Source organism: Mustela putorius, unplaced genomic scaffold (genome assembly GCF_011764305.1).
Source record: "Mustela putorius furo isolate JIRA1106 unplaced genomic scaffold, ASM1176430v1.1 tig00000127_pilon_pilon_pilon, whole genome shotgun sequence".
Taxonomy (NCBI): domain Eukaryota; kingdom Metazoa; phylum Chordata; class Mammalia; order Carnivora; family Mustelidae; genus Mustela; species Mustela putorius.
The window spans coordinates 10304089-10331296 of NW_025421288.1; the positions used below are offsets into that span (position 1 = coordinate 10304089).

At 51.6% G+C, this 27208-nt stretch overlaps 1 protein-coding gene across 3 annotated transcripts; it reads left to right on the plus strand.

Annotated features, from left to right (window-relative positions):
- Positions 1–26996, plus strand: POLA2 (DNA polymerase alpha 2, accessory subunit). Of its 3 annotated transcripts, none has more exons than XM_004770069.3 (18): positions 1–457; positions 3800–3924; positions 4421–4500; positions 4671–4728; positions 8888–8994; positions 11537–11730; positions 12330–12418; positions 13988–14143; positions 14762–14824; positions 15545–15587; positions 19638–19762; positions 20438–20476; positions 21130–21203; positions 24088–24196; positions 24420–24526; positions 25352–25411; positions 25644–25770; positions 26497–26996. In XM_004770069.3, exons 1-18 carry the CDS (start codon positions 379–381, stop codon positions 26647–26649), a joined length of 1788 nt encoding a protein of 595 aa, XP_004770126.1. In that variant the 5' UTR covers positions 1–378; the 3' UTR covers positions 26650–26996. The 3 variants fall into 3 exon arrangements, with proteins under 3 accessions (XP_004770126.1, XP_004770127.1, XP_044920762.1); XM_045064827.1 differs by lacking the exon at positions 1–457 and adding an exon at positions 551–676; XM_004770070.3 differs by lacking the exon at positions 13988–14143.
- Positions 26997–27208: the final 212 nt, after the last annotated feature.

The following is a 27208-nucleotide window of genomic DNA, read 5'->3' on the forward strand; positions in this document are numbered from 1 at the left end:
CATGCGCGCGCCGTGCAAACCATTTGGCGGGTTTTCGCTGCTTGAGCTGTTCTGTCCCAATCCTGGAGGTGCTCCGCGGTAGCTTTTAGGGAGCAGGACGTTCTCCCCAGGAGTGCGAGTTAACGAGCTTTCGGCTTCCTCCCTTCGGGCGCTTGGGGGCTCCTCCCACATTAAAAAGAAGTGTTTCTCCGTGGCTGAGGCCGGGGCCTTCCGACCGCGGGAGGGCTTGGGCCATTTGGTCCTCTTCCGTCTCGCTCTCTGTGAGGGTGCCCAGGATCCGAGGAACCTCGTCCTGCCCATCAGTCTCCACGCCGTGGGTTCCCGGAACTCAGGTCGGAGCTCGGTGGGCCGGGCCCCCGGCTTCCCTGCGGGGTCACCATGAGCGTGTGCGCCCAGCGCCTGGTGGAAGAGTTGCAGATCTTCGACGTAGAATGCGAGGCGGCTCTGACCGAGAAATGTGAGTGCCTCGGCCCCGCGCCGCCCCCAGCCGGGATCCACGCTCCCGCTGGGTGTTCCCAGTCGCCTAGAACCCCAAAGGGAACGCAGCCAAGTTTCTCCCCTCCCGTAGATCAGACCTCTTGGTGTTTGGGAGACGAAAAATTAAACCAAGTCTTGCGATATGGGATGTAGGGACTCGGCAGCGTTTGCAGTGTCCTGCTTGGATCCCAACTCAAGAGTAAGAATATGAAGCACGACTTTAAACCCGCGCAGTTTCGGAAAGGTGGAATTGGGCGGTGCCAGGATCAGACTAGGCCTGGTGGCGCGAGTTGTGAAATTCTTTAAGCCTCCAAAACAGAACAAGAGCCGTGGGGGTTTTGAAATGTAACTTTTTATTCGTGGCTCCTCCCTTTCCAGCCTGGCTGTAAACTTCTGATCCATCACTTCTCATCAAAGCTGTTGGTGGTCTGTGCAAATATGATCCCTTGAGGTGGGTTCCCCAAATTGAATTTTAGCTCTGATAAAAACGCTGGGGAGCTTGTCAGCTGTTTACAGAGGCTGAAACAGACCAGGAGACGGCTTGTCGGAACCCCAGTCTCCTCTCATCGAGTGTGGGTGCTCCCTCTTACTGGTCAGGCTCTGGGGCAGGAGATGTCAGAAGCAGTGTCTTGGGAGGTGTAGAGTTCTCAGTTTCAGAATCGTGATGAACGTGCCCCTGCCCTAACCATTCGTCAACATTTAGAACTTCTTTTTTAATGTGTAAAACCGAAATGCAAACATGTTAACTTTCGGTGAGATACCAGAATTCTCCAAGGTCTTATGCCCAGTGCATTCTTTTCCAAAATGCTGTTGCTTTTATCTCACAGAACTACTTTGGCAGTGGTGTTAGAATTCTAGTCTTTGAATTCATAATTACTAACCTCAGTGGGACTTTTAAGTTTGTCACCTTCTCCTTTAAGGTCCTTCTGTCCCACTCAAAGCTGATGAACTTCTTGTCTCACCAAAAAAGTAGAAACAGAAAACTTCCACCATTACTTCTTCACACCTACCTCTTTGCTGCCTTATTCCAATGAATAAATTCTCCCTATTCCTAGTAAAATCCAGACCCCCCCCAACTAGAGTCCTAAATCCCATTCCTTCTCGAACCTTCTTACGAACATTGCTCCAGTAATTCTAACCTCTTACATGTTTTCTATTTTTCTCACTATGAGAGTTTTTCTCCTGATAGCACAGTAGTGTGGTTCTTGCTCCACTTTTAAAATACTCTGTTGAAGGACACCTGGGTGGCTCAGTGGGTTAAAGCCTCTGCCTTCAGCTCAGGTCATGATCTCAGGGTTCTGGGATCCAGCCCTGCACTGGGCTCTCTGCTCGGCAGGGAGCCTGCTAACCCCCCCCCACCCCCCCTGCCTGTCTCTCTGCCTACTTGTGATCTCTCTCTCTGTCAAATAAATAAATAAAATCTTTAAAAAATAAAAATAAAATACTCTGTTGAACCCATTCCCTCTTCCAGTTCTTTCCTCCCCAATTACAGCAAACCTCTTCAAAAGGGTTGTCTGTTGTCTGTATTTGTCTGTATTTGCTGTCTTCAGATTTGTCCTCCTTAAGCCCGTTTCAGTAATCTTTTTCATCCCCACAGCTTCTCTGAAATTGCTTCTCTCAGGGTCACCAGTGACCTTAACCTAGCTAAACTCGGGGTGACTTTTCAGTTCCCATCCGGAATTAGCATTTGACACCGTTTGTCGTGTCTTCTTTGAAACACTTCTCTTAGCTTCTCAGACACTACACCTACTTGTTCTCTTATCTTGCTTGTCACCGCTTCTCAGGCTCATCCTGAGTCCCAGATGCACACACTTCCTTAGGGAATCTCATGTGGTCTCTCGGCCTTTCATCCCATGTGTTGCTGATGATTTCCAGGTGCCTATCTTAGCCTGGACCACTTGCTAAATGGCCAGCTCACTTGTCCAGCTGCTAGCTGGGTGTGTAATGGGCACCTCGAACTCCATGCATCTAAAAACCTGTGTGTCTTCCCTTTCCTCGTAGGACTTCCTGCTGCTCTCTTCCCCACCCTTCCAGGTGCTCAGCCTGAAACCCGCATCATCTTTGATTCTGTTTTTTCTTCACCATCAGCAAATCCCATTGGCTTTACCCTCACGATGCTTCCTGTGTGAGGTCCAACCACTTCTCGCCACACCTCACTGCCCCCACCTTGGTCCAAGCCGCCGGCATTGCTCGCTTGCACTTTGCCACGGTTCTCTTCACTGGTTCCCCTGATGCTACCCTTGCCCCCTTCGCTCGCTCTCTGCTTAACACGGCATCCAGAGTGACCCTGTTCACCGGAAGCTGGGCCATGTTACCGCCCTGTCCGAACCCTCTGGTGATTTTCTAAGTTGCTCGGGGTACTAACCAGGGTACTAACCCTCTGGTGATTTTCTAAGTTGCTCGGGGTACTAACCACTAACTAGTGGCCAACAATCGGCTCCCCCTTGAACTCCTCGTCTGTCTCCTTCCTCACTGTGTTCTAGCCGCAGTGGTGATCTCGCTTCTGCCTCCGGATCTTTGCATGAAATCTCTTTCCCTAAATACTGCATGGCTCGCTCTCCACCTTCTCAGCGAAGCCTTCCCTAATCCCTGTATTGAAAATGACCAATCCCTGCTCCCAAACCTCTGATCCCTTCCCCAGCTTTCTTTTTCTTTTTAATCTTATCTATTTTTTTAAGATTTTATTTATTTGAAAGGGGAAGAAGGAGAGAGAGCAAGAGCAAGGGAGGGAGGGGCACTGGGTGGCTCAGTGGGTTAAGCGTCTGCTTTAGGCTTGGGTCATGATCCCAGCGTCCTGGGGTCAAGCCCACATCGGGCTCCCTGCTCAGCGGGGACTCTGCTTCTCCCTCTGACCCTTCCCCCTTTCGTGCTCTCTCTCTCTCACAGTCTCTCTCAAATAAATAAATAAAATCTTAGAAAAGAGAGAGCGCACAGGAGGAGGGAGAATTAGACTCCCCGCTGAGCAAGGAGCCCGACCTGGGGTTCCGTCCCAGGACACTGGGATCATGACCTGAGCTAAAGGCAGCTGCTTACCGGACCGAGCCACCTGGGTGCACCCAGCTTTCTTCTACGCAGCACATTGAACCATCTAACATAGCACAGATTTTATTTCCTTGTTTTCTGTCTCCAAGACTAAGCTTTGTGGAGATAAGGATTCTTCTCTGTTGTTCCCTGCTCTATTCTCATGCCTGGAACCGGGCCTGGCACCAGAGGGTGCTGAGGAAACACTGACTGAAGAAATCAAAGACTGTTTTCACTTTTCCCGGGCGGAAGCTGCGAGAAACCATCTGTGGTCTCACCTGCACTCTTTCCCTTCCCGCAGTGGTGGAGCTGTGCCTCCTGTACGGACAGAACGAGGAGGACATGGTAGCCGAGCTGATAGCCTTCTGCACCAGAACGGGGAAAGTTGGCCTCACCCCAGACATCCTGAACTCTTTTGAGCATGAGGTAAGAACAAAATGTAAGGAAACTAATAATGAAATTCTCCATTCCTCCTCTTCAGGGGGAGCTGGTGTGAGACGAGTGTGGGCTTCAGAAACACAGCTGAACTCTGGCCCAGTGTGCACAGGGGCAGCCAACATAACGTCTGTCCCTCAGCGTCCGTTTCCTCTTCGGTTACTGGTTCTAATAACCCGTATTTTTTTTATGGTTATTGTAAGAATTAGACGAGAGTGGGTCAGAATCACCTGAAACAGTATGTTGGGTGGTATGTAGGCCTTCAGCAAATCATTGGTGGTGGTGTTAGCTTTGAGCGGTTGCAAACAGTCCCAGGAGAACTCTTCTTTGCTAGCCTGCCGTGCATTGTCTTGACTTAACTCTTTCTTGGAGGAATTTTATATATTAGATTGTATTTTGAATGCCTGTTATTACCTCACAGCTCTGGAGCACACCTCCTCTGTTACTTGACTATGGAATAATACATTCATTATCTTTTATTCCTCAGTGTCTGAGCAAAAAATCGTCCAGAGCGCCCAGGGATGGTGGGCACGCTGGAGCCAGAGACATTGTTTCCATCCAAGAGCTGTATCCTTTCCTGCTGCTGGTCTTTATAGAAAGCTGGGTGCTGTATCTTGTAATTTGCGTAATTTAAAAGCAAGTAATAATAAGAGTACCTACTAATCGGCTTTCTTGTTTAATCGACCCTTGCCTTCAATTTCGGATGGAAGTCTGTTTTTCCTGAGCACTGTTTGTAGAATCGAAGTGGAGAAAGAAGAAGAGAGCCTCTTGGACTCCTACACCACGCCCTCTAAGGTCAGTCTAGGTTGGAGATCGCTTCCCACGAGTAGCCTTTTTTCTTTATTCTAAAAACAGTGTCACGACATTCGAAGTTCTGAGGGAGAAAAGGAGCCACCCCTACAGTTGCTGCCGTGCTGCCACTGACACAGCTTCCTTTCCGTCACAGGCATAGCCGTGTTTACGTAATGGCAGTCCTTGGAACCATAGAGCTATCCTGCCTTTTTTCAACTAGCATAAGCATCATAAAATGTTCATAAATACAGTTTCTCCATTATTACTCTTCGTAAAAGTTGCAGAGCGTTGTATCCGGTGGAGGTGCTGTAACTGAATGATTCAGTTCCAATGTTGGATCCTAGCATGAGGGGTAGGCTAGGGTAGTGGGATAGTGTTGACGTCAGAGCCTGTGTCAGAAGACCTAGAGGACCTCGGGTGAGTTATCTTATCCCTCTGAGCTGCAGCTTCCTTATCTCTAAGATCCCGATGCTTCCATTCATTTACTGAGTAGCTGCTGTGTGCCAGGCTCAGTACCAGATGCTGGGAGAGCAGTGGTGGAGAGAACAGGCACGGCTGGGCTCTGCCCTCAAGAAGCTCAAAATAGGGGCGCCTGGGAGGCTCAGTGAGTTAAAGCCTCTGCTTTTGGCTCAGGGCATGATCTCAGGATCCTGGGATAGAGCCCCGAGTCACGCTTTCTGCTCAGCAGGGAGCCTGCTTCCCCCTCTCTCTCTGCCTGCCTCTCTGCCTACTTGTGATCCCTGGCAAATAAATAAATAAAATCTTTTTAAAAAAAAAGAAGAAGAAAAGAAGCTCAAAATAAATTTGTAGAAATCCATAAACATGGAGGAAGCCTTAATTTTTCAAAGTCCAGTTGCATCATGAGGAAGAAGGCAAGTAGTTTAGGTGTGCCTGCAGAGAGCAAGAAAGCTGAAAACATGCCCTGTGAAGTTGCTGACACAAAACAACTCATTCACCAGCCCTCTCCCCTTGTGCACCGGGACCTGTTGCCACCAGGTCCTTGGTACTGTCCTCTCCTGGATGAGCAGGACAGTTCCCTGTCCTGGCTGCTTTCTGCTGTGTCCGTCTCTGAGCCGTTCACACAGTAGCCACCATGTGCCATCTCCTTTCAAACACAAGGCCAGGATTCGCTGCTCCCCGCCCTCCACCGTCTCCCCCATCTTCCCCGATCACATTCAGGAAGTGTGTGAGGGTCTGAGTTGGCCCCACTCCCTGTCCACTTCCCTCTCCTCCTCACTCTGGCGGTCTCTCTGCTCTTCAGACACCCCAGACATGAGTCCGCCTCCTCTGTCCCCTGTCTGAGGGAACAGACCCACCGCCGAGAGCAAGCCCCTCCTCTTTCACGCCTTGGTTTCCTTCTCTTGCTTTCCTTTTCTCCGTGGCACTTACTAACATGAGGCAGGTTGTGTATTTACTGCTCTGTGTCAGTCTGCCTCCCTGTGTTAGAACAGAAGCTCCCTGAGGGCAGAAACATGGCTGTGTTTGCTGCTGTTTTCCCAGAGCCTGGCGTGTTAATAGTTGAAGGACAGACCTTCTGAGTAAGGACGGTTGCTTGGCTCCCTCAGGAGCACCACCAGCTGGGATTGCGGGCCCTGGTGAGGCTGCTTCATGTGACGGCCTCACAGGTCCAGCAGTTGCGATCTGTCTGTATGTCCAGAGCTGAGCGTGTTCTTGGGGACTGACTCCTGGTCACCCAGCGCTCTGTGGACTGACGCGTAGGTCAAATACAAATTTACTTGGTTTCCCAGGGGAGTATATGCCCCTCCAGGGACAGAAATGCCATTCTAAGGATGCCCGTTCCTGCCATGGACGCTCAGTTAGGAGTCACAGCTGGTGACCCCGGAATCAGAGTTAAGTGGGTTGGACTGAAATGAACAAACAAGATGAAAGACCAGTGGAAAGCCCAGAGGAGATGCCACGTGGGTCTGGCCCAGAGGAACATGAAATACCTAGAATCATACCTATCCCAGGAAACTGCTCAGTCATCGTTAGGCCGTACATCAGTGGCCTCCTGACTGCGTAGTCATGGGGCCACACGTTGGCCTTTCCTCGCACAAACAGTGCACAGCGAGCTTGCCCAGACCCTTGCTGGGTCTCCGAGGCAGGTGTGCCCATGGTGTAGAGCCCAGTGTCCTGGTGGCCTCCTCTGATCATCATTAAATGTTTGACTTGTGCAGTTAATAACTATTCTGCCTCTGCGCTCGCCATAAATCCCCTGGTGATCATTCTGCTTTCCACATGTCCTGCCTGATCGGAGAGAATGGGTTAGCCTGCGGATCTGAAGTTCCCGTGCCACCAGCATCGGCTTCCTAGTAAATGAATAAATTGGCAACCTGGGCTATAATTTGGGTTTCTGGGTGGTGTGAGAATGTGCTTGCCCCAGGATATGAGAATATGGTCTCCTCGGTCCTGGCTTTTCTCACTGTAAATGCCTAGACGTGCAGTGTTAATAGCAAATCTCTTGAGTGTGTTCAGAGCGAGCACATCCCGGAGAAGTCTGACTGGAGTTGGTCTGTTGACACCATCGGGTTTGGCTGCGAGCGCTGAGGACAAAGGCCATGAAACTGCCCTGTCTCCCATCCTCTCGCCAAGTCCTGGGAGATGGACTGTCCTTCTCTTGAAATACCTGCTCCTAACCTTGGACCTAGAGTTCCACAGCCTCTGTGGATTACAGGAGTCATTTAGGATATTAGTTTGAGGGGCGCCTGGGTGGTTCAGTGGGTTAAAGCCTCTGCCTTCAGCTCAGGTCATGATCCCAGGGTCCTGGGATCGAGTCCCGTATCGGGATCTCTGCTCAGCAGGGAGCCTGCTTCTCTGTCTCTCTCTGCCTGCCTCTCTGCCTACTTGTGATCTCTGTCTGTCAAATAAATAAATAAAATCTTTAAAAAAAAAAGATATTAGTTTGAGGAAATACACCAAAACCATAAAATCTTACCCATCCTTTCGCCCAGTAATCGTCCCTAGTCAGAATCTCTCCTAAGGAAGTAATCTGAATTATGGGGGAAGCCATCTGTGTGAAGATGAGCATCAGCATTATTTAGGATCAGCCAAAGGTACAAGCACCCATTCACCCAGCAGTAGAGAAGTATTCACGTCAACTCAGTGTATCAGTTTAATCACAGCTACTAAAAAAGGACAGAGTTGGTGGGAAAATGTTCATAGTTAATATAGTGTGGAAAAAATCAGTATAGGTAATACTCAAATAAAGGTTTACATTTAAACTAAGATTGTAAATATTAGAATTCATATATTTTGTAAATTGGAAAAATATGAAAATAGCAGAGAGGAATATTAAAAATTTGGTTATTGTACAAGAGCGGTAGCATCAGGGTCTTTTTAAAACCTAATTTCTGTCCCAGCTACTTGATAATGGCCTTGCGTCTGTTCTCCAGTATTTGACCCCAGTCGTCACCAGCAGGAGGCTGTGGTGACATGACTTTGGTGCGCAGCCAGGAGGAGCCCAAGGGCAGGGAATCCTCTGCAGAGCCGCGGGCCTCCTGGTTGTGGTCCCGGCAAAGAGTTTACCCCTGCTCTGCCCCAGTCAGCCGTCCCAGACTCTGGAAAGCAGCAGACCTCGGAGCCGCAGGTCTCATTCTCTGTCCTGGGTTTACTTTGGATTCCTGTGGATGAGCAAAAGCCCGAGAACAGGAGTGACCATGAGTGAGGCGTTTGCTGCACACTCAGACTACGAGCTCAACCATGCTCTCTTCCCAGAGTCATTTCCCTTCTCTAATTGTGAAAACGTGCAGGGGATTTTGCCAAAATGAGTAGTAATGTGGTCCCACCCCTTGTCAGGATAATGTGTCTGTGCAGATTAAAATTTCTAGCTGTTCCAGAGCAAAGGGGCGGGGAAAGAAAGTGACCACATGAACAGTTTGACAGGACAGATTGCCGGCCTGGCAGTCCTTTCTGGGAAATGTTGATCCTTTTTCATAATTGCCTTCAAAATGGGGACAGGATTCTGATGGATTTGGTGATGGCTGCTGAAGATTTCTATATGGGATTTTGCTTGGAGATGGGGCCTTAAGAAGGGAACCAGCCCAGTCCTACCTTATGCCCTTCACTTGGGCACCGATCGTGCTTTTCTTCCTGAGTGGCCGTACCCTCAGTTAGCTACTTGGGTCTTCGGTGACTGGGATCTCGTTTTCTGTTTTGTTCCTAGGGTTCTCAGAAGCGAGCTATCACCACCCCAGAAACCCCCCTAACAAAAAGGACTGTGTCTACTCGGAGCCCCCATCAACTCCTTTCGCCGTCAAGTTTCTCTCCAAGGTACGGATCAGAATGGATCCAGCTGCCGGACAGCGGGCCGGCTCTCCCCTTTCTGTGATTGTTGAGGGACTGACCCTCCGGAGTGAGGGAGTCCATGCAGGTGAGCGTGTGGCTCTGGTGTCTGGCTCGAGGGCTTACTGCTGTCTGCTCTCGCTGCCTAACCTTCCTGTGTGGAAAATTACTGCGTCTTCCAGTCGTTAAGGAAACTCACTTTCCACCCACTTTTCTGGGGCTCATTTCCCAGATCAGGAACAGATACCTTCTCCGGAAAACAACCTGTCTATTCAGAAGCCCGTGAGTCTTGGGAGTCTTGCCAAGGGAGACAGATAGGTTTCCATCTGCCTCTGTTAGTTCTGTTGTTGTTGGGTTTCTTCACCTTGTTCTTCTTCTTTTCATCTCTAGTATCAACTTTTTCTTTAAGATTTTATTTGTCAGAGAGCACAAGCAGGGGGAGTGGCAGGCAGAGGGAGAGGGAGAAGCAGGCACCCCGCTGAGCAGAGAACCCGATGTGGGGCTCCATCCCAGGAGCCTAGAATCACGACCTGCCTGAGCCGAAGGCAGACGCTTAGCTTACTGAGCCATCCAGGCGCCCCCACAGCGTCTATTTTTTTTAAAAGAAAAGCACATATCTGTGTTCATCTTGTTGGAAAACCTGCTCATTGTTCCTCTCTCAGGTTACAACTAGTTCCTGAGAGTTTGCATGTCACTGTGCGTCTGCGCGGACTTAGTTGGCATTTTTATCCTGCTGCCACCTCTGCACGTAAATCCACAAAGATCACATGTGATTTTTTTGAAATCCGTAAATGACATGTCTCCTGTTAGCACATTCCATAGGCGATGGCCCTGCTGGGTGGAAGAGAGGCTTGGTGCTGCTGCGTCAGGCCAAGGACCCATCACGTTTACCGTTTAGGGAAATTCGAACTGCTTGTGCCGTGGTCCCCTTGTCGACAGAGCAGAACTGAAGATTGTCCAGTTCTGCCGCTTGAGAAAGGAGGTGACAACGGTCACTCCAGAAGAGCGGCCATGGGACTTGGAAGGACAGTTTCCCTAGCATGATCCCCTGCTGCTTTCGGGAGTTCTCAAACGGGTTTGGGAAGTGAGCTTTCTAGACATACGAGGCCATCTTTGAAACTTGCTGGGTAGAGACGGTTCTCATCAGCCGAGCCAGCACGGTGACAGCAGCAGTCCCTTGAAGTGTCCTGGCACTAAGGGGCCAGCAGTGATGGCTGTCCCACGGGGCCGCTTGGGGAGGAGCTCAGAGAAGGCGGCCCTGCACTGCCTTGGCATTTTTTAATGCACGCTAATAAAGCTGACATCAGAAACTGGTTTTGTAATTTATGGAAGTAACCTGTAAATTATTCACGTAGAAGCAGCGCAGGGCCCGAGCTCATTAACTGAGCTCCTCTCCCATAGCCTCTATGGGAAGCAGGAACCATGGCTCCAGTTTCAGTATCGCCTGTGAAACTGTCGCCTGCAGAGCTCGGGTCCTAGGGGCAGACCGTCTGAAAGCGAGCTCGCTGCCAGCTGCGTTCCCAGCCCGGGGGTGGGAGGCCCGCATGGCCTTCCGGGGAGCTCAGTGACCTCCGTGTTCTTGTTTACCAGGCGGGCCGTGGAAATACGAGCGCTTGTCAGCTGGGCCTCGGAGAGTGGGAACGGTTTTCCACCAGCTGGCTGAACTCAGTACAGCCCCATCTGCACGCACGGGGGGCTGATTAAGTCCTTTGACCTTCATTTCAGTGTGGTGTCTACCTTGAGCTGTGTTGTGCCGTATTAGAGATGCACAGCAACTTTGGTCTTATCCACAGCCAGGCTCTAGGGTATTCTAGTACGTGCGGGGAAAAAAATCATAAGAGAGGCCTTTGAGTGGCTCAGTTGGTTGAGCGTCTACCTTCAGCTCACGTCATGATCTCAGGAACCTGGGATTGAGCCCTGCATCAGGCTCCCTGCTCAGCGGGGAGTCTGCCTCTGTCTCTGACCCTCCCCTGCCTGTTCCCTCTCTTTCTCTCTAATAAAAAAATCTTTTAAAAAATTGTAAGAGAGGGGGTGCCTGGGTGGCTCAGTGGGTTAAGCCACTGCCTTCGGCTCAGGTCATGATCTCAGGGTCCTGGGATCGAGTCCCACATCGGGCTCTCTGCTCAGCAGGGAGCCTGCTTCCTCCTCTCTCTCTCTCTGCCTACTTGTAATCTCTCTCTGTCAAATAAATAAATAAAATCTTTTTAAAAAAAAATTGTAAGAGAGAAAAGAAAGTGGTACTTCAGACTCGCTTTTTAATCAATCCAGAGTTCAGTTTGGTTTTCCTTTGTTTAGCTGTAATCCAGGAGAAAGCCTTTTGAAAATATGTCTCTGTCTCTAAGCTTACCCTCATTCCTGAAATTCCTTAAAGGTCTGGGTATATCCAACCCCATTAAGCTGATAAGATTTATAAAATGTGAGGCCAGCTTGACGTTTCTCCGGTCCCCCTTTCCAAAAGGTTACCTCATTTTATTCACCTCACACTTTAAATACAAACTCGGTAATGCGTATCTCTTTTGCTTCCAATCAGTGCTACTCCCTCTCAGAAATACAGCTCGAGAAATAACCGAGGAGAAGTGGTTATCTCCTTTGGTTCAGCACAGGGAGTATCTTGGTCTGGAAGAGGAGGGGCCGGTAACCTCAGCCTGAAGGTCTTGGGGGGTCCAGAGTCACTCACCAGGAGCTACAAATCAATGTTCCAGAAGCTTCCAGATATTCGAGACGGTAATTGTTTATCTTTTTGCGATTCTGGAGAATATAAAACCACCTGGAAAGGCGTAGAGTAAGTAACACAGCTTTAGCTAGGCCGGTAGAACAAGTTCCAAGGTCTCCTTTGAATACAGAAGTTCGTAGATGTCCTCAGGATGCCCCTAGCAGTGGAGGGACAGGACGTGACCCTCTCAGCAATTCTCCCAAGTCACTCCGCTTCCCTAAAGAGAAAGCACATAACCATTTCCCGGTGACAACCATTTGAACTGCGTAGAAGCCAATGAAAATCAAAGACATTTATGGTGTCTTCCTTGTAAAGAATGGAAGATTCTCCAGGTTGGACTTGACTTGCCCTAAACCTCACTGATGACCAGAAGGAAAGGAAGGCTGGGTTGTGGGCATCTGTGCTGACTCTCGGGGAGTGTGCCACGTGATCTGTGGCCAAATTTCAGCCACTAGATACTGGGAGATTGGCTAGGGCTTTAGCAGGAAGTCCTGGGCACCTCCTACTTCTGTAAATTGACTGACTTCAGTATTTTACAATGCGCTGTATCTTCTCCCTTTACAAGTGGAATGTCCTAAACACAATACTTTTCCCCTCTCTGGGCTTTCAGTTCTGACCTGTAAGATAGAGGAACTTGGCAGTGAACTCAAGGAACATTACAAGATTGAGGCTTTTGCTCCTGTTCTGGTCCCAGCTCAAGTAAGAATCGTTCTAATAGTCCTTCCTAAATAATACTGTAATTTTTTAAGAAGATTTTATTTATTTGATAGAAAGAGATCACAAGCAGGCAGTGGGGAGCATTGGGGGGGAGGTGAGCAGGCTCCCTGTTGAGCAGAGAGCCCAATGCGGGGCTCGATCCCAGGACCCTGAGATCATGACCTGAGCTGAAGACAGACGCTTAACCCACTGAGCCACCCAGCTCCCTAATATTGTATTTTTAAACTAATGATAAAAAGGCATCCTTGCTCCCTTTTTTACTTCTTGTCAATGTTATAGTTAGAACATCTGTCGTGGTCGAATTTGATAACATTTGCTTTGCACTTGGATTAGGGTTCTTCTACATAAGCAAAAACTGAGGCCTTCTCCTTTCTAGTGTGAGGCAGGTAGCCCCCTGGAGATTTCCCACGGATAGAAGTGTTCAGTGATCAGGTTATGAGGACAACAGCAAGGATAGGGTCCAGGAGCAGTGACCCATAGTCGCTCATCTAGTTTGGTGTCTGTCCTTGCGGATCAACCGTTGCCAGCAATATCTTTAATTGTGGTTTAATCTGGCATATGCTCCAGTGCTTTCTCTCTGAAAAATTTTTTTTTAAGATTTTATTTATTTGTCAGACAGAGATCACAAGTAGACAGAGAGGCAGGCGGCGGGGGGTGGGGAGCAGGCTCCCCGCTGAGCAGAGAGCCTGATTTGGGGCTCGATCCCAGGACCCTGGGATCATGACCTGAGCCGAAGGCAGAGGCTTTAACCCACTGAGCCACCCAGGCGCCCCCCTGAAACATTTTTTAACCTAAGGGGAAATGTGTTCTAGAAGATTCCTTAAGGCACTTCTGTCATTGTTTGCATTCAGAGAAGATTGACCACTTGGGGATGATACACAAAACATGTCATATAAGGAAGTTTAGGAGGAAGCAGTGGAGGGGAGGCAGCAATGCACGGTCTTGTGGGGAAGGATTGGACTTCCTCAGTCTGCCCCAGGAATGGGGACAGGACAAAGGAAGCCAGAGGGAGACATTTCAGCTCAATTTAAAGAAGAATTTCCTGTTAAGAGACAATACAGTGTGTGGTTAAGGATATGGCTCTGGAGCCACACTTCAAACCCAGAATTGACCCACACTTTGACCTTAACTAAATTACGTAACCTGTGGCTGATTTCTCTCTTTTGTAAAGTGGGTCCAGAAATAGTGTCCTCTTCATCATCACTGCGAGGATTAAACAGGTTAATACACGTAAGCCTTTAGAACGTGCCTGGTATTCAGTAAGCTCAACAGACATGAGCTGTTAATGTTTGAAACTATCCAGAAATGCACTGGGCTGCCTTGGGGACGCAGGAACCAAGTTTATCTTCACTAGAGATGCCCAAGCTTAGGTGACCGCTTAGAGGGCCTCAAGCAGTGGGTGGGTGGGCGGACCAGATGCCCTGAGAATCACTGATGATGCTTGTCAGTAGGGTGGCCCGGCCAAAAAAATCCTCCGCTGTCCATTCTGGTGACCCCAGATCTCGAGCTCCTGCCCCCAGGACTGTCACATGTATGTTACATCTTCGGTAGGAGCCCATTACTCTGCTGGGCCAGATCGGCTGTGACACAAATGGGAAGCTGAACAGCAAGTCCGTGATTCTCGAGGGGGACCGGGAGCATTCCTCGGGGGCTCAGATTCCAGTGGATTTATCTGAGCTCAAAGAATATTCTCTGTTTCCCGGACAGGTGAGACGGGACGCATGCGTGCTGTGTACTCTGCAGCGTGTATGGGGGCGGTGGTAGGATGAACATTGCGTCCCAGGCTGCCTCATACTCTCCTGAGGTGTGGCAGGAGCACTGGCCCGAGGGCAGACTCCAGTGTACAGATTCCAGATTTCCCCGAATGCTCTGACCTCAGCCCTGGGACCTGCTGCCGGGTTCAGCCTCCATCTCCGCCCAGCACGGCCTGTCACTGTAGCCAAGCTCCTTATCATCTCGAAGCAGAGTGTCTTCGTCTCTAAAGTGGAAATAATACTTCTTACCTCATAGAATTGTTACAAAAAATTAGATCATCCATATGGAACATAATTATTATTACTGGCACAACCCTCTTAATTTGTTTCCTAGAAAAATACCCCCAAGTTTCTAATTATAAAATGAGATAGGTGCGCTTAGTACTTAATAGATGTTTTTTTAAGTGAAATACCCCCAACGTGGGGCTCAAACTCATGACCCCAAGACCAAGAGTCGCATGTCCTCCCCACTGACCTGGTCAGGCGCCCCAGTACCTTCATACTTTTTAACTTTATCAAAATACTTTTATTGCCGATCTCTTGTTTATCTCCCATTCCACTTGTTCTTCAGGTTGTAATTATGGAAGGAATCAACACGACTGGTAGAAAATTTATTGCCACCAAACTCTATGAGGTACGAGGGTGACTGCCCCCCCCCCCCCCCCCCGCCCTCCTCCTCTGCTGTAGACACAGTATTGGCCGTTCTGTCCGTCCTGGAAACACGGAGAACCTATTTATTTGCTTCTCAGTCCTCTAGCTATAGATTGGGAAGCTACCTCCAGGCCTCCTGCAGACCATTTCTGCAAAGGGCCGTACAGTAAATATCTGAAGCTTTACAGGCCTTACAGTCTCTGTCACGATGACGGCTTTGGTGGCTTAGAAGTGCCATAGAAGCCAACGAGTGTGGCTAACTTCGTGAAAGCAGGCGGTAGCCGGATGGGCCCCAAAGCCCCTAGTTTGCCATCCCCTGCTCTAGGCAGCAGTCCTCCACGGATTTGCAAATAACTAGAGCAAAAGTGGCAGATTCCCTGCTCTTGGGTTTTGCCTAGAATCCTGGGACTCTGGGCACCTGTGCTCTCGCACCTTCTGCTGGGTGTTAACGAGATTAGCCGTGACCTCCCATTACCTGGGTTTCGTTGCCGCTCTGTGCCATACAGGAAAACAGTAGGAACAGTCCGTTCTGTGAGCTTTGAGCTCCAGGGGGCAAGACGGAGGCCGCTTTCTTCCTCCCACACCGCAGCCCGCCCTCCCCACCTGCCCATGCCGCAGTTCCCCACCCACATTCAGGGCCCACCCCCTCCCTTTTTTTGTTGTTCAACCAGGAACTCAGTTCAGCTTTTCTCCTGTTTTTAAGGGTCTGCCACTTCCATTTTATCAGCCCACCGAAGAGGATGGAGGTAAGTGTGAGTTCAAACATTGTTCTGCTCACCGCGAGGGTGGAGGAGGAGGATCTGGGTTCCTCAGGCCCCGAGAAAGCTGCAGAACGTGCCTGGCAGCACCCCGGGGGAGGCTAGGAAGGAAGGACAGCGGGTGGGCGGCTTCCCGGGCCCTTTGGAAGGCCAGGGTCTGAGCCCAGTGAGCCTGGGTTCTGGCTACACGAGGCATGCCATCTGTGTCTGGAAGTTACTTTGTAAAAGACCAAATAGGAATGGTTTTAAAAGGAATTTCATTCAGTTTGCTGTGGGGTCCTGCTTGGGATCCTGGAAGAGAAAAGGGACATTATGGAAAACCTAGTGACCCTCAAATAGTCAGGAATTAACAATAATAAGCCAGAGCGAATTCCTTCATTTCGTTTTGTTTTTTTTAGAGATTTATTTATTTGAGAGAGAGAGTGAAAGCGTGCACGCAGTCCGTGGGGATTGGGCGGGAGGGGGCGGAAGGCACGCCCCACACAGTGTGATCTCACCATCATGACCTAGCTGAAATCAAGAGTCAGATGCTTTTTTTTTTTTTTTAAGATTTTTATTTATATATTTGACAGAGATCACAAGTAGGCAGAGAGTCAGTTGGGGACGGGGGGACAGGCTCCCCACTGAGCAGAGATCCCGATGTGGGGCTCAATCCCAGGACCCTGAGATTATGACCCGAGCCGAAGGCAGAGGCTTAACCCACTGAGCCACCCAGGCGCCCCAAGAGTCAGATGCTTAACTGACCGAGACACCCAAGTGTTCCTGGGTTCATTTTGACAGATGCACCCGGTCAGGCAGGGTGCTGGCGTTCGGGGACGCGGGGGGAAGGGTATATATACAAGAACTTGGTATTATCTTTGCAACTTTCCTATGCTTCTGAAGTTATTCCAAAATTGAAAGTTTATTAAAGGGACGCCTGGGTGGCTCAGTTGGTTAAGCAGCTGCCTTCGGCTCGGGTCATGATCCCGGGGTCCTGGGATCAAGTCCCACGTCGGGCTTCTTGCTCGGCAGGGAGCCTGCTTCTCCCTCTGCTTCTGCCTGCCTCTTTGTCTGCCTGTGCTCACTCGCTCGCTCTCTCTCTCTCTGTCTCTGACAAATAAATAAATAAAATCTTTAAAAAAAAAAAAAAGAAAGTTTATTAAAAAGTTAGACAAATTTCTGGGGCACCTGGGTGGCTCAGTCAGTTAAGTGTCTGCCTTCAGCTCAGGTCATGCTCTTAGTTAGGCTTCCCGCTCAGCAGGAGTCTGCTTCTCCCACTCCCGCTGGCACTGCCACTTTCCCGCTGTGCTCATGCTCTCTTTCTCTCAAAGAAATAAAATCTTTTTTTTAAAAAAAAACAAATTTCTTTTATTTTTTTTTAAAGGATTTTTTTTTTACTCATTTGGCAGTCAGAGATCATAGGTAGGCAGAAAGGCAAGCAGAAAGAGAGAGGAGGAAGCAGGCTCTCCGCCAAGCATAGAGCCCGATGCGGGGCTCCATCCCAGGACCCTGGGATCATGACCTGAGCCAAAGGCAGGGGCTTTAACCCACTGAGCCACCCAGGCGCCCCCCCCAAAAAAGACAAATTTCTAAGGAGGCCTGGAGTTATTTGGTAACTAATCTGGATGGGAAAAGACAAAAAGAAATTCTAACAGTCTGCTTCAGAATCATTCAGAGCATTTTTGGAAGGAAAGCAGAAGACTGTTGAGGACTCTTAGTGAGACGGCCGACTCAAGGGTATTGTCAGCACCCCGTGCCCAGTAACGGGGTGTGATGAGGGCGTTCTTGGCGATGACCTAGAATCAGGAATGAAATTTCAGGGTTTATGACGTTGCATGTTGCATCAGAAGACCCATGTTTTTGGCAACGAACCAATGAACGTGGTGGTATTAGATCCACTGTGCATGGCGAGATGAAACTGACGTGGCTGAGATGCCCGGAGCCTGAGCCGTGTGCCAGGGAAGCCTCTGGAAGCAGTGGAATTAGTTATGAACAAACAGTTTTAACCAAGGTATTGAGATATGCACTTGGAGACGCAGAGTGAGACATGGGCCCTGGTCTGCTGGCACTTGCTCTCTTCCAGGGTTTCCATCTGCTATAGGCTCCTCAGAACCACATATAACTTTGTCCCCTGCCCTAGCACAGGGTGAAGCAGACTCTTCTCCCTGAACCCTCAATCCCGCTTCACGGCGTTCCTGCTCTGGTAGACGCGTAATGGCCTACTTCCTCGGACGGGGACTGTGTTTCTCTCTACAGCAGAAGGGACTTCACAGGTGTCCTTTACTTAAGAATCCTGAGATTATCCTGGATTGTCTGGGTGGGCCCAGTGACATCACAAGGGTCTTTGTAGGGAGGAGGCAGAACGATCCACATCAAAAGTAGGAAAAGTGGGCTGGCTGGGAAGATGGAAGAGCGGTCCTGAGCCAAGAAATGCAGGTGGCTTCCAGAAGCTGGAAAAGGCAAGGAAACCTCTTGCCTGGAGCCTCCAGAAGGAATGCAGCCCTGCCAGAACCTTGATTGTGGGATTTCTGACCCCCAGAACCATAATCATAAATGTGTGTTTGATTTCGGCCACTAAGGTTGTGATAATTTGTCACAGCAGCCATAGGAAACTAACACAACTCCATGTTAAGTCAGAGATCTTTGGGTTTTGTTGGTGTAAGCTATAGAAACCGAGAAACCTAAGAAAGAAAAAGAGAATTTGTTAGGGGAAATCCAGCTAGCTGTAGCGAGGACGGGGAGCTAGAAATGCAGACTTTGGAGCAGCTCTAGGTGTCCAGCCAGCAGGAATTCCCCAGCTCTCATCCAGTTACCTCTGGCCGTAATAGGTCAGCTCCGCCCTTTCTTCTCTTCTTGAATGATTCACCTCGAGATTCCAGAAGCAGAGAGGAGAGTATGGATGGCTCAGACTGATCACACACCTGGCTCTTGGCTAGGGGACAGCATTACACCTAATTCAGCATTACACCCCCGGACTGCCTGGTGCAGGAGAGAGAGGGCTGGCTCTCCCAAGGGAAGGCCAGTGCTGTGGGGAAAGGGTCGTGCGAGACAAGTAGCCAAATGTCACACCTCTGTACCCCATACGGGAATCCCAGGCCGAACCTCACACCCAGCCCGTCTTTCTCGACTCCTCACCGGACCACGTTCCCCAGCCACCCTGGACCACAGATGTTCCCTCAAACCGCACACTCTCCAGGACGCTGCCCTGCCCTTGCTCCCAGAAAATTCTACTTACAAGCATAAGCAAAGTGAAATAAGCCAGTCACAAAAAGATAAATAGTGTATGGTTCCACTTACATGAGATACTTAGAGTAGCCAGAATCCTAGAGACAGACAAGAGAATGGTGGCCAGGGTCTGGGAGAGCAGGGGTTCGTGTTTAATGGAGACAAGAGTTTCGGTTGCACGAGATGAAAGAGTTCTGGGAATGGATGGCAGTGATGATTGCACAGCATTCTGCATTTATTTAATGCCACTGAAATGTATACTTAAAAATGGTGATGATAGGGGCGCCTGGGTGGCTCAGCGGGTTAAGCCACTGCCTTCGGCTCAGGTCATGAACTCGGAGTCTTGGGATCGAGCCCCGCATCGGGCTCTCTGCTCAGCAGGGAGCCCTGCTCCTCCTCTCTCTCTGCCTGCTTGTGATCTCTCTCAATAAATCTCTCTCAAATAGGTAAATAAAATCTTTAAAAAAAAAAAATGTTAAAAAAAATGGTGATGATAGCAAATTGTATGTTATTTGTGTTCTATCATAATAAAAAAATAGGGGAAAGGCATGAGCATACCTCACCTTGATCATATCTTTCCTGATTGCTGCTTCCTCCCATTGCCCACGTGTGCTGCTGGCAAACTGCCTGTCACTCCCTAGTTACTTGCTTACTTCCCTTTCTCTAGCAGCTGGCAGAGCATTCTTTGTGGATGGGGATGAGATCTTGGATTCCCAGAGTTGTACACATAGGGAGACTCGATTAATTGAGTCCTCTGGCACTTTTCCCTAATTGTCCTTTCTTCCACCATCCCTTTATCTTCTAATCAATACCTTATGATCCTTTCTGTCTTAGATTTTGAGCAAAACATGGTCCTGGTGGCCTGTGGCCCATACACCACATCCGACAGCATCACGTACGACCCCCTGCTCGATCTGATCGCCGTCATCAACCGCGATCTGCCGGATGTCTGCATCCTGGTAGGACAGCCTCCTGGGACAGCTCCGCTAGGGGAGGCACCAAGGAGAAACTGGGGAGGAGACCGTAGAAAAAGGCCCAGGGGCGTCTGAGTGGCTCAGTCAAGTGTCTGATGCTTGGTTTCAGCTCAGGTCATGATCTCATGGTTGTGAGATCAAGTCCCCATTTGGGCTCTGCACTGAGCATGGAGCCTGCTTCCGATTCTCTCCCCCTCCCTCTCAGCTCCTCCCCTCCCTCTCTCTCAAATAAAGTCTTTTTTTTTTTTTTTTTTAAGAAAGGCCCCCTAGGGGCGCCTGGGTGGCTCAGTGCATTAAGTCTCTGCCTTCGGCTCAGGTCATGATCTCAGGGTCCTGGGATTCCGCCCCACACAGCAGGGAGCCTGCTTCTCCCTCTCTCTCTGCCTGCCTTTCTGTCTACTTGTGATCTCTCTCAAATAAATAAATATTTAAAAAAAAGAAAGAAAGGCCCCCCTGTAGGAGGCAGCACCCCTGGTTAGGGGGCCCTGGCAGCCTCCCTGCATCCAGGGTCGTGGCTTTGCCTGTGATGTTCACTGGGCACCCAACCCCGTCTGCTGTCCAGAGGGACAGACGGACCCTGGGCAGAGAACCACTAGGAGAGGGTGTGTGAAGGCGCTCCCGGACACGTGCGGTTCTGATACTTCGCTTCTCTATCTGCAGCTTGGACCTTTCCTGGACGCAAAGCACGAACAGGTTGAGGTAAGTCGAGGCTGGTAGGGGACGTGCCGGATTCTTCCCTCCCGTTGAGCTCTCACTCTTGTTTCCATATTCTGGAGTTTATGCAGCATTTGTCACAAACCTGCGGCTAATCAGAAAAGCACTGTAGCAAGGCGTTTTTATAAAGAGACTGCATTGGAAGGCTTCGTGTCACTAGAATGCAGGCCCGTTTGGAAGCTGGGGAAGGAAATACACGTCTGTGAGTCTGGGGTCCCCGTGTGATGCTCGGTCCCAAGGCCTGAGCACGCTCGCACAGATGCAGGGGTCTGTGGCTCACTAAGCTGCTACCCTTGGCTCCAGGAACCCCGTCTTGCCGTCCTTCGATGCAGAAAACACAAAAGGCCCTTCCCGGGACATCTCTGCGGCCGAGAGTCAGTGCCTCCTGCCCTTTGTCTCAGGATGTCGCACCTTCCACAGGAAGGATTTCGGAGCACTGTTGCTTCTAGTGTTTCAGTTTATGTTCTAGAGGATGAACTCCTCCCCCCACCTGCTTTCCTGCCCCCAGACAGACTGCTCTTGAGGACAGAGACCATGAGCGTGTGTCTTTCATCGTTGTCTGTCCTTCAGCTCCTCGCCAGGCGGGTCAGTGAAGGCCGGCGTCTGCCCTCTGAATCGTCTCCTTCCTTCTCTTGCAGAGCTGCCTGCTCACAAGTCCGTTTGAAGATATTTTCAAGCAGTGTCTGCGGACAATTATCGAAGGGACGCGCAGGTCAGAATTGAGACTGTTGGACAGAGCCTCACCTGCCCGGGTTCCCCGCGGCAAGAAGTAACGGTAGCTCCTGTCCCTTCATCCTTTTGAACTCCAGAGATCAGATCCCTCTCTTGACTCCCAAGTGCACGGACGCCGGGCTTAGAGGCGTCTCTAAAACACAAAGATAAACACACTGGCCAGGAAGAGGCTGCGCAGACTTTCGTCCCTCGCTTGCCCCTTGCTTCCTTCCCTTTGTCACTCCCTTTTGTGCAAACTCCTACTTCCTGGGAACCTTCCCAGCTGATTCTGAGAAGTGTTTGATGAGTTCCCCAACGAAATCCCCGGGGGCCCCAAGCATCTCGCTGCATGAGTGAGTGTTTTGGGGTGAGTCCAAGTCCTTCCCCAGAGTCTGAGCTGCCCCACACTTCACGGGGCACTGCTGACGGCCGAGCAGGCCATGGGGGGCGTGGGGGATCTTAGATCCTCACTGTAGACCAAGGGGCAGGAACTGAGGAGAGACATGCGATTCTAATTTGAGAGAAAAGGCACTATTCCAAGAAAAGTCCCAAACTACAAGTAGGAAGTTACTCGGGAAGCAGATGTCCTCACTTCCTGCCCTCTTCCTCCAGGGCCTGGGTTTGAGGGGATCTGGTACAGGTGATGGATCTTCTCCTCTAGGGATCTGCCTGCCTGTGGCTGAGCTCAGAGAAAATAAACATTCCTGAGGCTAAGCTTTTAAAAACAAGTCTGTAACAAAGGTGGTTTTTAAAACAAGATGTATAATCTTCCTCCCATTCGCTGTGAGAACTGATCCCAGAGTTGATTAGTCGTAATACTACCTTCTTGTAGCGGCAGCAAGGCCGGTCTGGCAGGCCTCAGGGACTGAGGAGAAGCCCGCCTAGCTTACCTGGGGCCCAGGGGACTGAGCCTGCCTCTGGGTCTGCCCCCTTCCTCACTCCCTCCCTCAAATGAAGTTAATACAAGTGCCTCCCCTCTTGCTGTTTGTCCTGACGCAGGCCAGACCTGGGGAGCACCTGGTGCTCCTCAGAGATGCCCCTCCCCGCCCCAGCTACCAGGAGCAGGGCTGGTGTCCTTGTTCAGTGGGGTCCCCTGGGGATGATCAGGGACCGTGTAGCCATGCCCCAGCAGGCCGGGTGCTCTCAGTGCGACATCGGGTTCTGTTTTTGGTTCCTCGCCCCGTGTGGTGGTGACAGCAGTGGAACAAACAAAGAACAGACTGGGCATTGTGACTATGGGGCTAGCGCCCAGCGCTGCCAGGCACTTTCATCTGCAGCCAGCGTGCACCCCGGGGCATGGGGAGCTGCCCCGCCCTCCCTAAAACAGTATATAAGCACTCCATGCTGGGGGACTTTATTTTTATCCCTGAGAGATCAGACGTACAGAGCTAATTATCAGTAAAAGCCAGAGCTCGCGGAAGTGCCCCCTGCACTGAGAGCCGAGCGGCTGTGGGGACCCTCCCACCGCCGTGCACGGGGTTGTGCAATGCTCAGCATAGTTGGAATTTTCTTTCTGATCCCTCCCCCTACAGCCACTTCACAACCATGAGCAGGAGGGCTGTTTCCTCCTTAACCATTGCTCTTCCAGAACGTCCCTGAAGCAGCAACCTTTAAGCAGGGCCAGTGGCATCTCCGCCCTCTGTGTCCCTCCTGGACTGAGTCGTCCCCCCCCCCCCCCCGCCCTGGGCCTGGAGCTCAGCTGGTCCTGGGATGGTCAGCCCTGGCTTCGGGTGACTTGATCGTGTACTTCTCCATGTCACGAGGACGGTAACTGTTGACCAAAGTGGTCTCAAGGTCCTGGTTTCTGTTGCACATGTCTCAGTTCACACTCTGAGCAGGTATGACGGTTGACAGATGTGCCAACAGTCACCAATACCTTTCTCCCATAGGACAGGCAGCTACGGAGCTATACCTGCGTCTGGGAAGGCTGTAGAGTTTAAGCAAGAGAGGGAGCTGGCAGTGGGCACTGTTGGAGGGGTTTAAACATACCCTCAAAGTGACACTGGGCGCCTGTGTGGTTTGTAGTAGGCCCCCTGCCAAGCACAGCTGAGGGAACCAAGGAAACGGGATTTTTTTTTCCTCTTTTGTGTGACTGGGGATAAATGGTTGGGTCCTAGAGTTGAAGGTTTTTCTTCGCTCACACGTTGAACCCTGGCGATCCCCCTTCTGCTTCCATCGAAGGAAATCTCTGTTTGCCGTCGCCCTTAAATAGTCCCGTCAGTCTGGCTAGCCAGTCTGCTGAGAGAAACTTGGAGCATCGCTTCCCTGTGGGAGAGGGAAGGGCCTTGGGGAAAGGCCACGTGTGTTCTTCCCCATCCCTCGGGAGGTGTGTCTGTCCGTTGTTGTAATGAGGACCCAGTGTTCCGGTAGGAGGCTGTGGTTTGACCCTCCATGTGTGAAGCAGTGTGGGGGTCCGGCCAGCATGGCTGGTCCCTCCCTGGGCAAGAGTGCCCCCACCCCACCGGGTCAGGGAGACTCCCGCCTGTACGCCCCGTGTGTGTGCACAGTGTAGAGTCAGAGGTTTGGTTTCCTGTCTGGCTGCAAAACCTTGTCTTTCTAGATCTTCTCTATCCCAATGTCAGCTCCCCCTTTCTTTCCCACCAAACGTGCCCTTGCCCCAGCGGCACACCACACAGAGCCGGGAGAAAGCGTGTCCCGGGTGACCCGAGCCTCACTGAGGTAGATGCGCGGGAGTGGGAACAAGGTGCCTTGTGCTCACGGTGTCCCGTGGGAAACGGCCTCTCTCCTGCTAGAGTTCAGCTGGGAAATTCCTCCCTGGACGGGGGCCCTTGTCCTGAGTGCGACGTTTGCCGTCTGTCAGCCAGCTGTTCTAACTCGTCTGCACTCGCTTTTCTCCCTCTCCTGACGGTTTTCTGACAAAGCAGCTCTGGCTCCCGCCTCGTCTTTGTCCCGTCTGTGAGGGACGTGCACCGCGAGCCTGTGTACCCGCAGCCGCCCTTCAGCTACTCCGATCTGCTTCGAGACGACAGAAAGGTAGCGGCGCCCCCACTCTGGCCCCCGAGGGGAGGGTGGATGGGCCTGACTCTTGAGCATCTTTCTTTAACAGACAGATGTATTTGTGATTTACTGTCCGTCGGTTTGGCCCCCCTTTTGGTGGTCTCCCCACCCCTGGGAGACCCCCCCACTGTCCCCCCGACATGGGCAGGACATTTCTAAGTTGGGTGCACAAATGCTCACCTCGCCCCTCTCGTTTCAGCGAGTGCAGTTCGTGTCTGAGCCCTGCAGCCTCGCCGTCAACGGCGTGATTCTTGGCCTGACGTCCACGGATCTGCTGTTCCACATGGGAGCCGAGGAGATCAGTAGGTGGGGAGCACTTCTGGTCCGGCAGGCAGGACGCTGGCTCTCTGGACCCCGGGCCTTTCTTCCACCAAGAAAACCACGGGGCTGGTTGGCAGAGCCTTGACTGGGAAGTCCTCAGAGCAGCGCTTTGTGCCAAACCCTTAGGCCATTCACGTTTGTCTGTTCCCAGAGGGAGCGACGGGATCGGTCTCTGCTCCCACTTGTCTGTGGTGCTGGAGACCCCGTAGAGCCATGGCCATGCGTCTTTGCGCTCCGTTTCTCATCACAGAAGTTTATCTCCTTTTCTTCACCTCCCACTCTCATGACCTAAGCAGGAGGGGGTGTCCCTGCTCGTGCAAGTGAGCTGCAAAGCTGCTCAGCTGGCCATCGGTCTGCAGAAACTCAGACCTAGCCTGCTTGCTGACAGCCGTCCAGTGGTTCCTCCATCACGTGTAAAGCTGTGCGTGTGTTAGGCGAGATGGGTGTGTGCTTGCTGGCTGGGGTCCGAGGTGCAGGGGCCCCCTGACTTCACGCTCACCACACGCTGGTGCGCTTCTTGCACATTCTCGCACACTGCAGTTTGAGCCAGCGGCTTCCATGGTCTTGATCACCTGGGATGCCTGCTCTCTGCCTTTTCAGCCCGGTGGCCTGCTCCCCTTCTCGAGGGGAACAGACCCAGCTCTTTGTTGGAGGGGGTCTTTCGACTTCCCCAGAGGTACCCTCTCATCACTGCCTCTGGGCCCTGGAGCTTCTCCCTGGTTTATTGAGTCCTCGGGTCCTCCCCAAAGAGACACAGACTCTGAGAAGCAAGGCTCTGCATTCCATTTCTTGCTTCTCTTGCTTCCCCAGTACTTCCGGACCTTCGGACAGACTCAGCCGAATCCTCAAGCACATCCTGACCCAGAGGAGGTGAGCTCACTTGTGGGGCTCTCTGACCAGCACAAGTGTGCTTTGGGGTCCGGTGCTTTGACGGATTTGATTGCGAGCACCTTCCTCAGGCCACTCCCCGGGAACTCTCCCCCCGCCTATGTGATGACAAGCCGGCCTTCTGTCCCCCAAACACAGGGAGGAGTGGGGAGACGGTGCGGGAAGAGGGGCCCCCAGCCCCGCCACTGCTGACTGCTTCTCTCCGTCTCTGTAGCTACTACCCGCTCTACCCTCCCCAGGAAGACATGGCCATTGACTATGAGAATTTCTACACCTACGCACAGCTGCCCGTCACCCCGGATGTCTTCATTATCCCATCAGAGCTGAAATACTTTGTGAAGGTAGGTTTGAACTCTGCTTTTTCCCCAGAAACACCAGGACCCGTCTGACTTTCCCTTCTAGACCGCTGGTCCCCGCTCCTCATGCTGGGGACGGTGCTCCTTTCTTGGGGAGAGGTGATAAAAGGACTAGAAAATGAATCTTTTAGTAAAATGTTTGAGTAATAGCCATCTCCCTGCTCCCATGTACCCCCCGGGTGTTCAGCGAGCCAGCCTGGGAGCCCCAGGGGCAGGTAGGAAGGTCCTCGCACAGTGGCTGTCACGTGGGGCCATATCCGGGAGACCTGGGGACATTTCACACGTGCACTTGCCTGCCCCACTCCCCAGAACTCGGATGTCACCTCCCGAAAGGGTTCCGCCACGAGAACTTTGAAGAAGCCCTTGGGTCATTCTCATCTCTGCCACCTGAGGCCCCGGCTCCGCCCCCGGGGTGGGTCCCTCGGGATCCACCCAAGCCATAGCTCTCTTGGCCTAATCAGCTAGTGGGACCTCAAGAGGTCAAAATGTGTTGCGCTCTTGGAAACAATAACCAGGTCAGGTTTGTCTCCTAAGCTGGGGAGCTGATTGTTATGCTTTTTTATTCTGGTTCAGAGGCTCAAAAGGAACTCAGGGCTTTCCAATAGTGAGTTAACAGGTTGGACAGGAGATGCGTTCCGTTGCCTTCCGCTCCTCTCCGGGGTCTGTTGGGTGGTTCCAGCTTTCTCACGTCTGCCCCTTTCCTTTCCCCAGGACGTCCTCGGCTGCATCTGTGTGAATCCTGGGCGCCTCACCAAGGGGCAGGTGGGGGGCACCTTCGGCCGCCTCTTCCTCAGGAGGCGGCGGGCAGCGGGCGGGGAGGGGAGGCAGAGTCCGTGCGTGGCCGCCCAGGTGGTCAGGATCTGAGGCCTGGGCGCTTCCTCGTCCCCTGTCGTGTGGTGCTCGCGGACGTCTGCGAGCCCAGGAGCGGCCCCCCGCCGGGAGCCAGGCCGCCGGAAGGTGCAGGACAGCGGACAGTCACCTAGCGCAGGGAGGCTGCAGGGCACAGGCCCAGCACAGCTGGACCCTGACCCTGACCTGGAGTCGAGCTGCTCTGGAAGAAAGCTCTTGCTTCTTCGTGGACACACAGAGCCCAGGGCGAACTGGCTGTGGACACAGCGTGCTCGGAAAAGGCCAGAAGGCTTGGTCATCTCTCGGCGGGAGTCAGACACGGAAACAACTTTTGGAGAAATAAAAGTAAATTGCGAGGGGGACTCCTGAGTGGAGTTCTTTTTCCTTCTTCTTTTTCCTGGCAGGGAACAAAGAACGTTGCTTCCTTAACCTGTGCCCAGTGAAGCCAGCATGTCTGTCGTACTGGGTGTCGGTCCGGCAGCAGCCCTGACCCTCCCCAGGCCTTCGTGGCCTCCATGGTGGGGGAGGGGGCCGAGGAGGGGGGGGATTGCAGAGCGAGGAGCCGGTGGCGCGC

Coding starts and splice junctions, on each gene's coding strand:
- POLA2 (XM_004770069.3), top strand. CDS start 379: ATGAGCGTGTGCGCCCAGCGCCTGGTGGAAGAGTTGCAGATCTTCGAC. Junction 458..3,799: donor GGCGGCTCTGACCGAGAAAT/GTGAGTGCCTCG, acceptor CCCTTCCCGCAG/TGGTGGAGCTGTGCCTCCTG. Junction 19,763..20,437: donor TGCCGGATGTCTGCATCCTG/GTAGGACAGCCT, acceptor CTCTATCTGCAG/CTTGGACCTTTCCTGGACGC.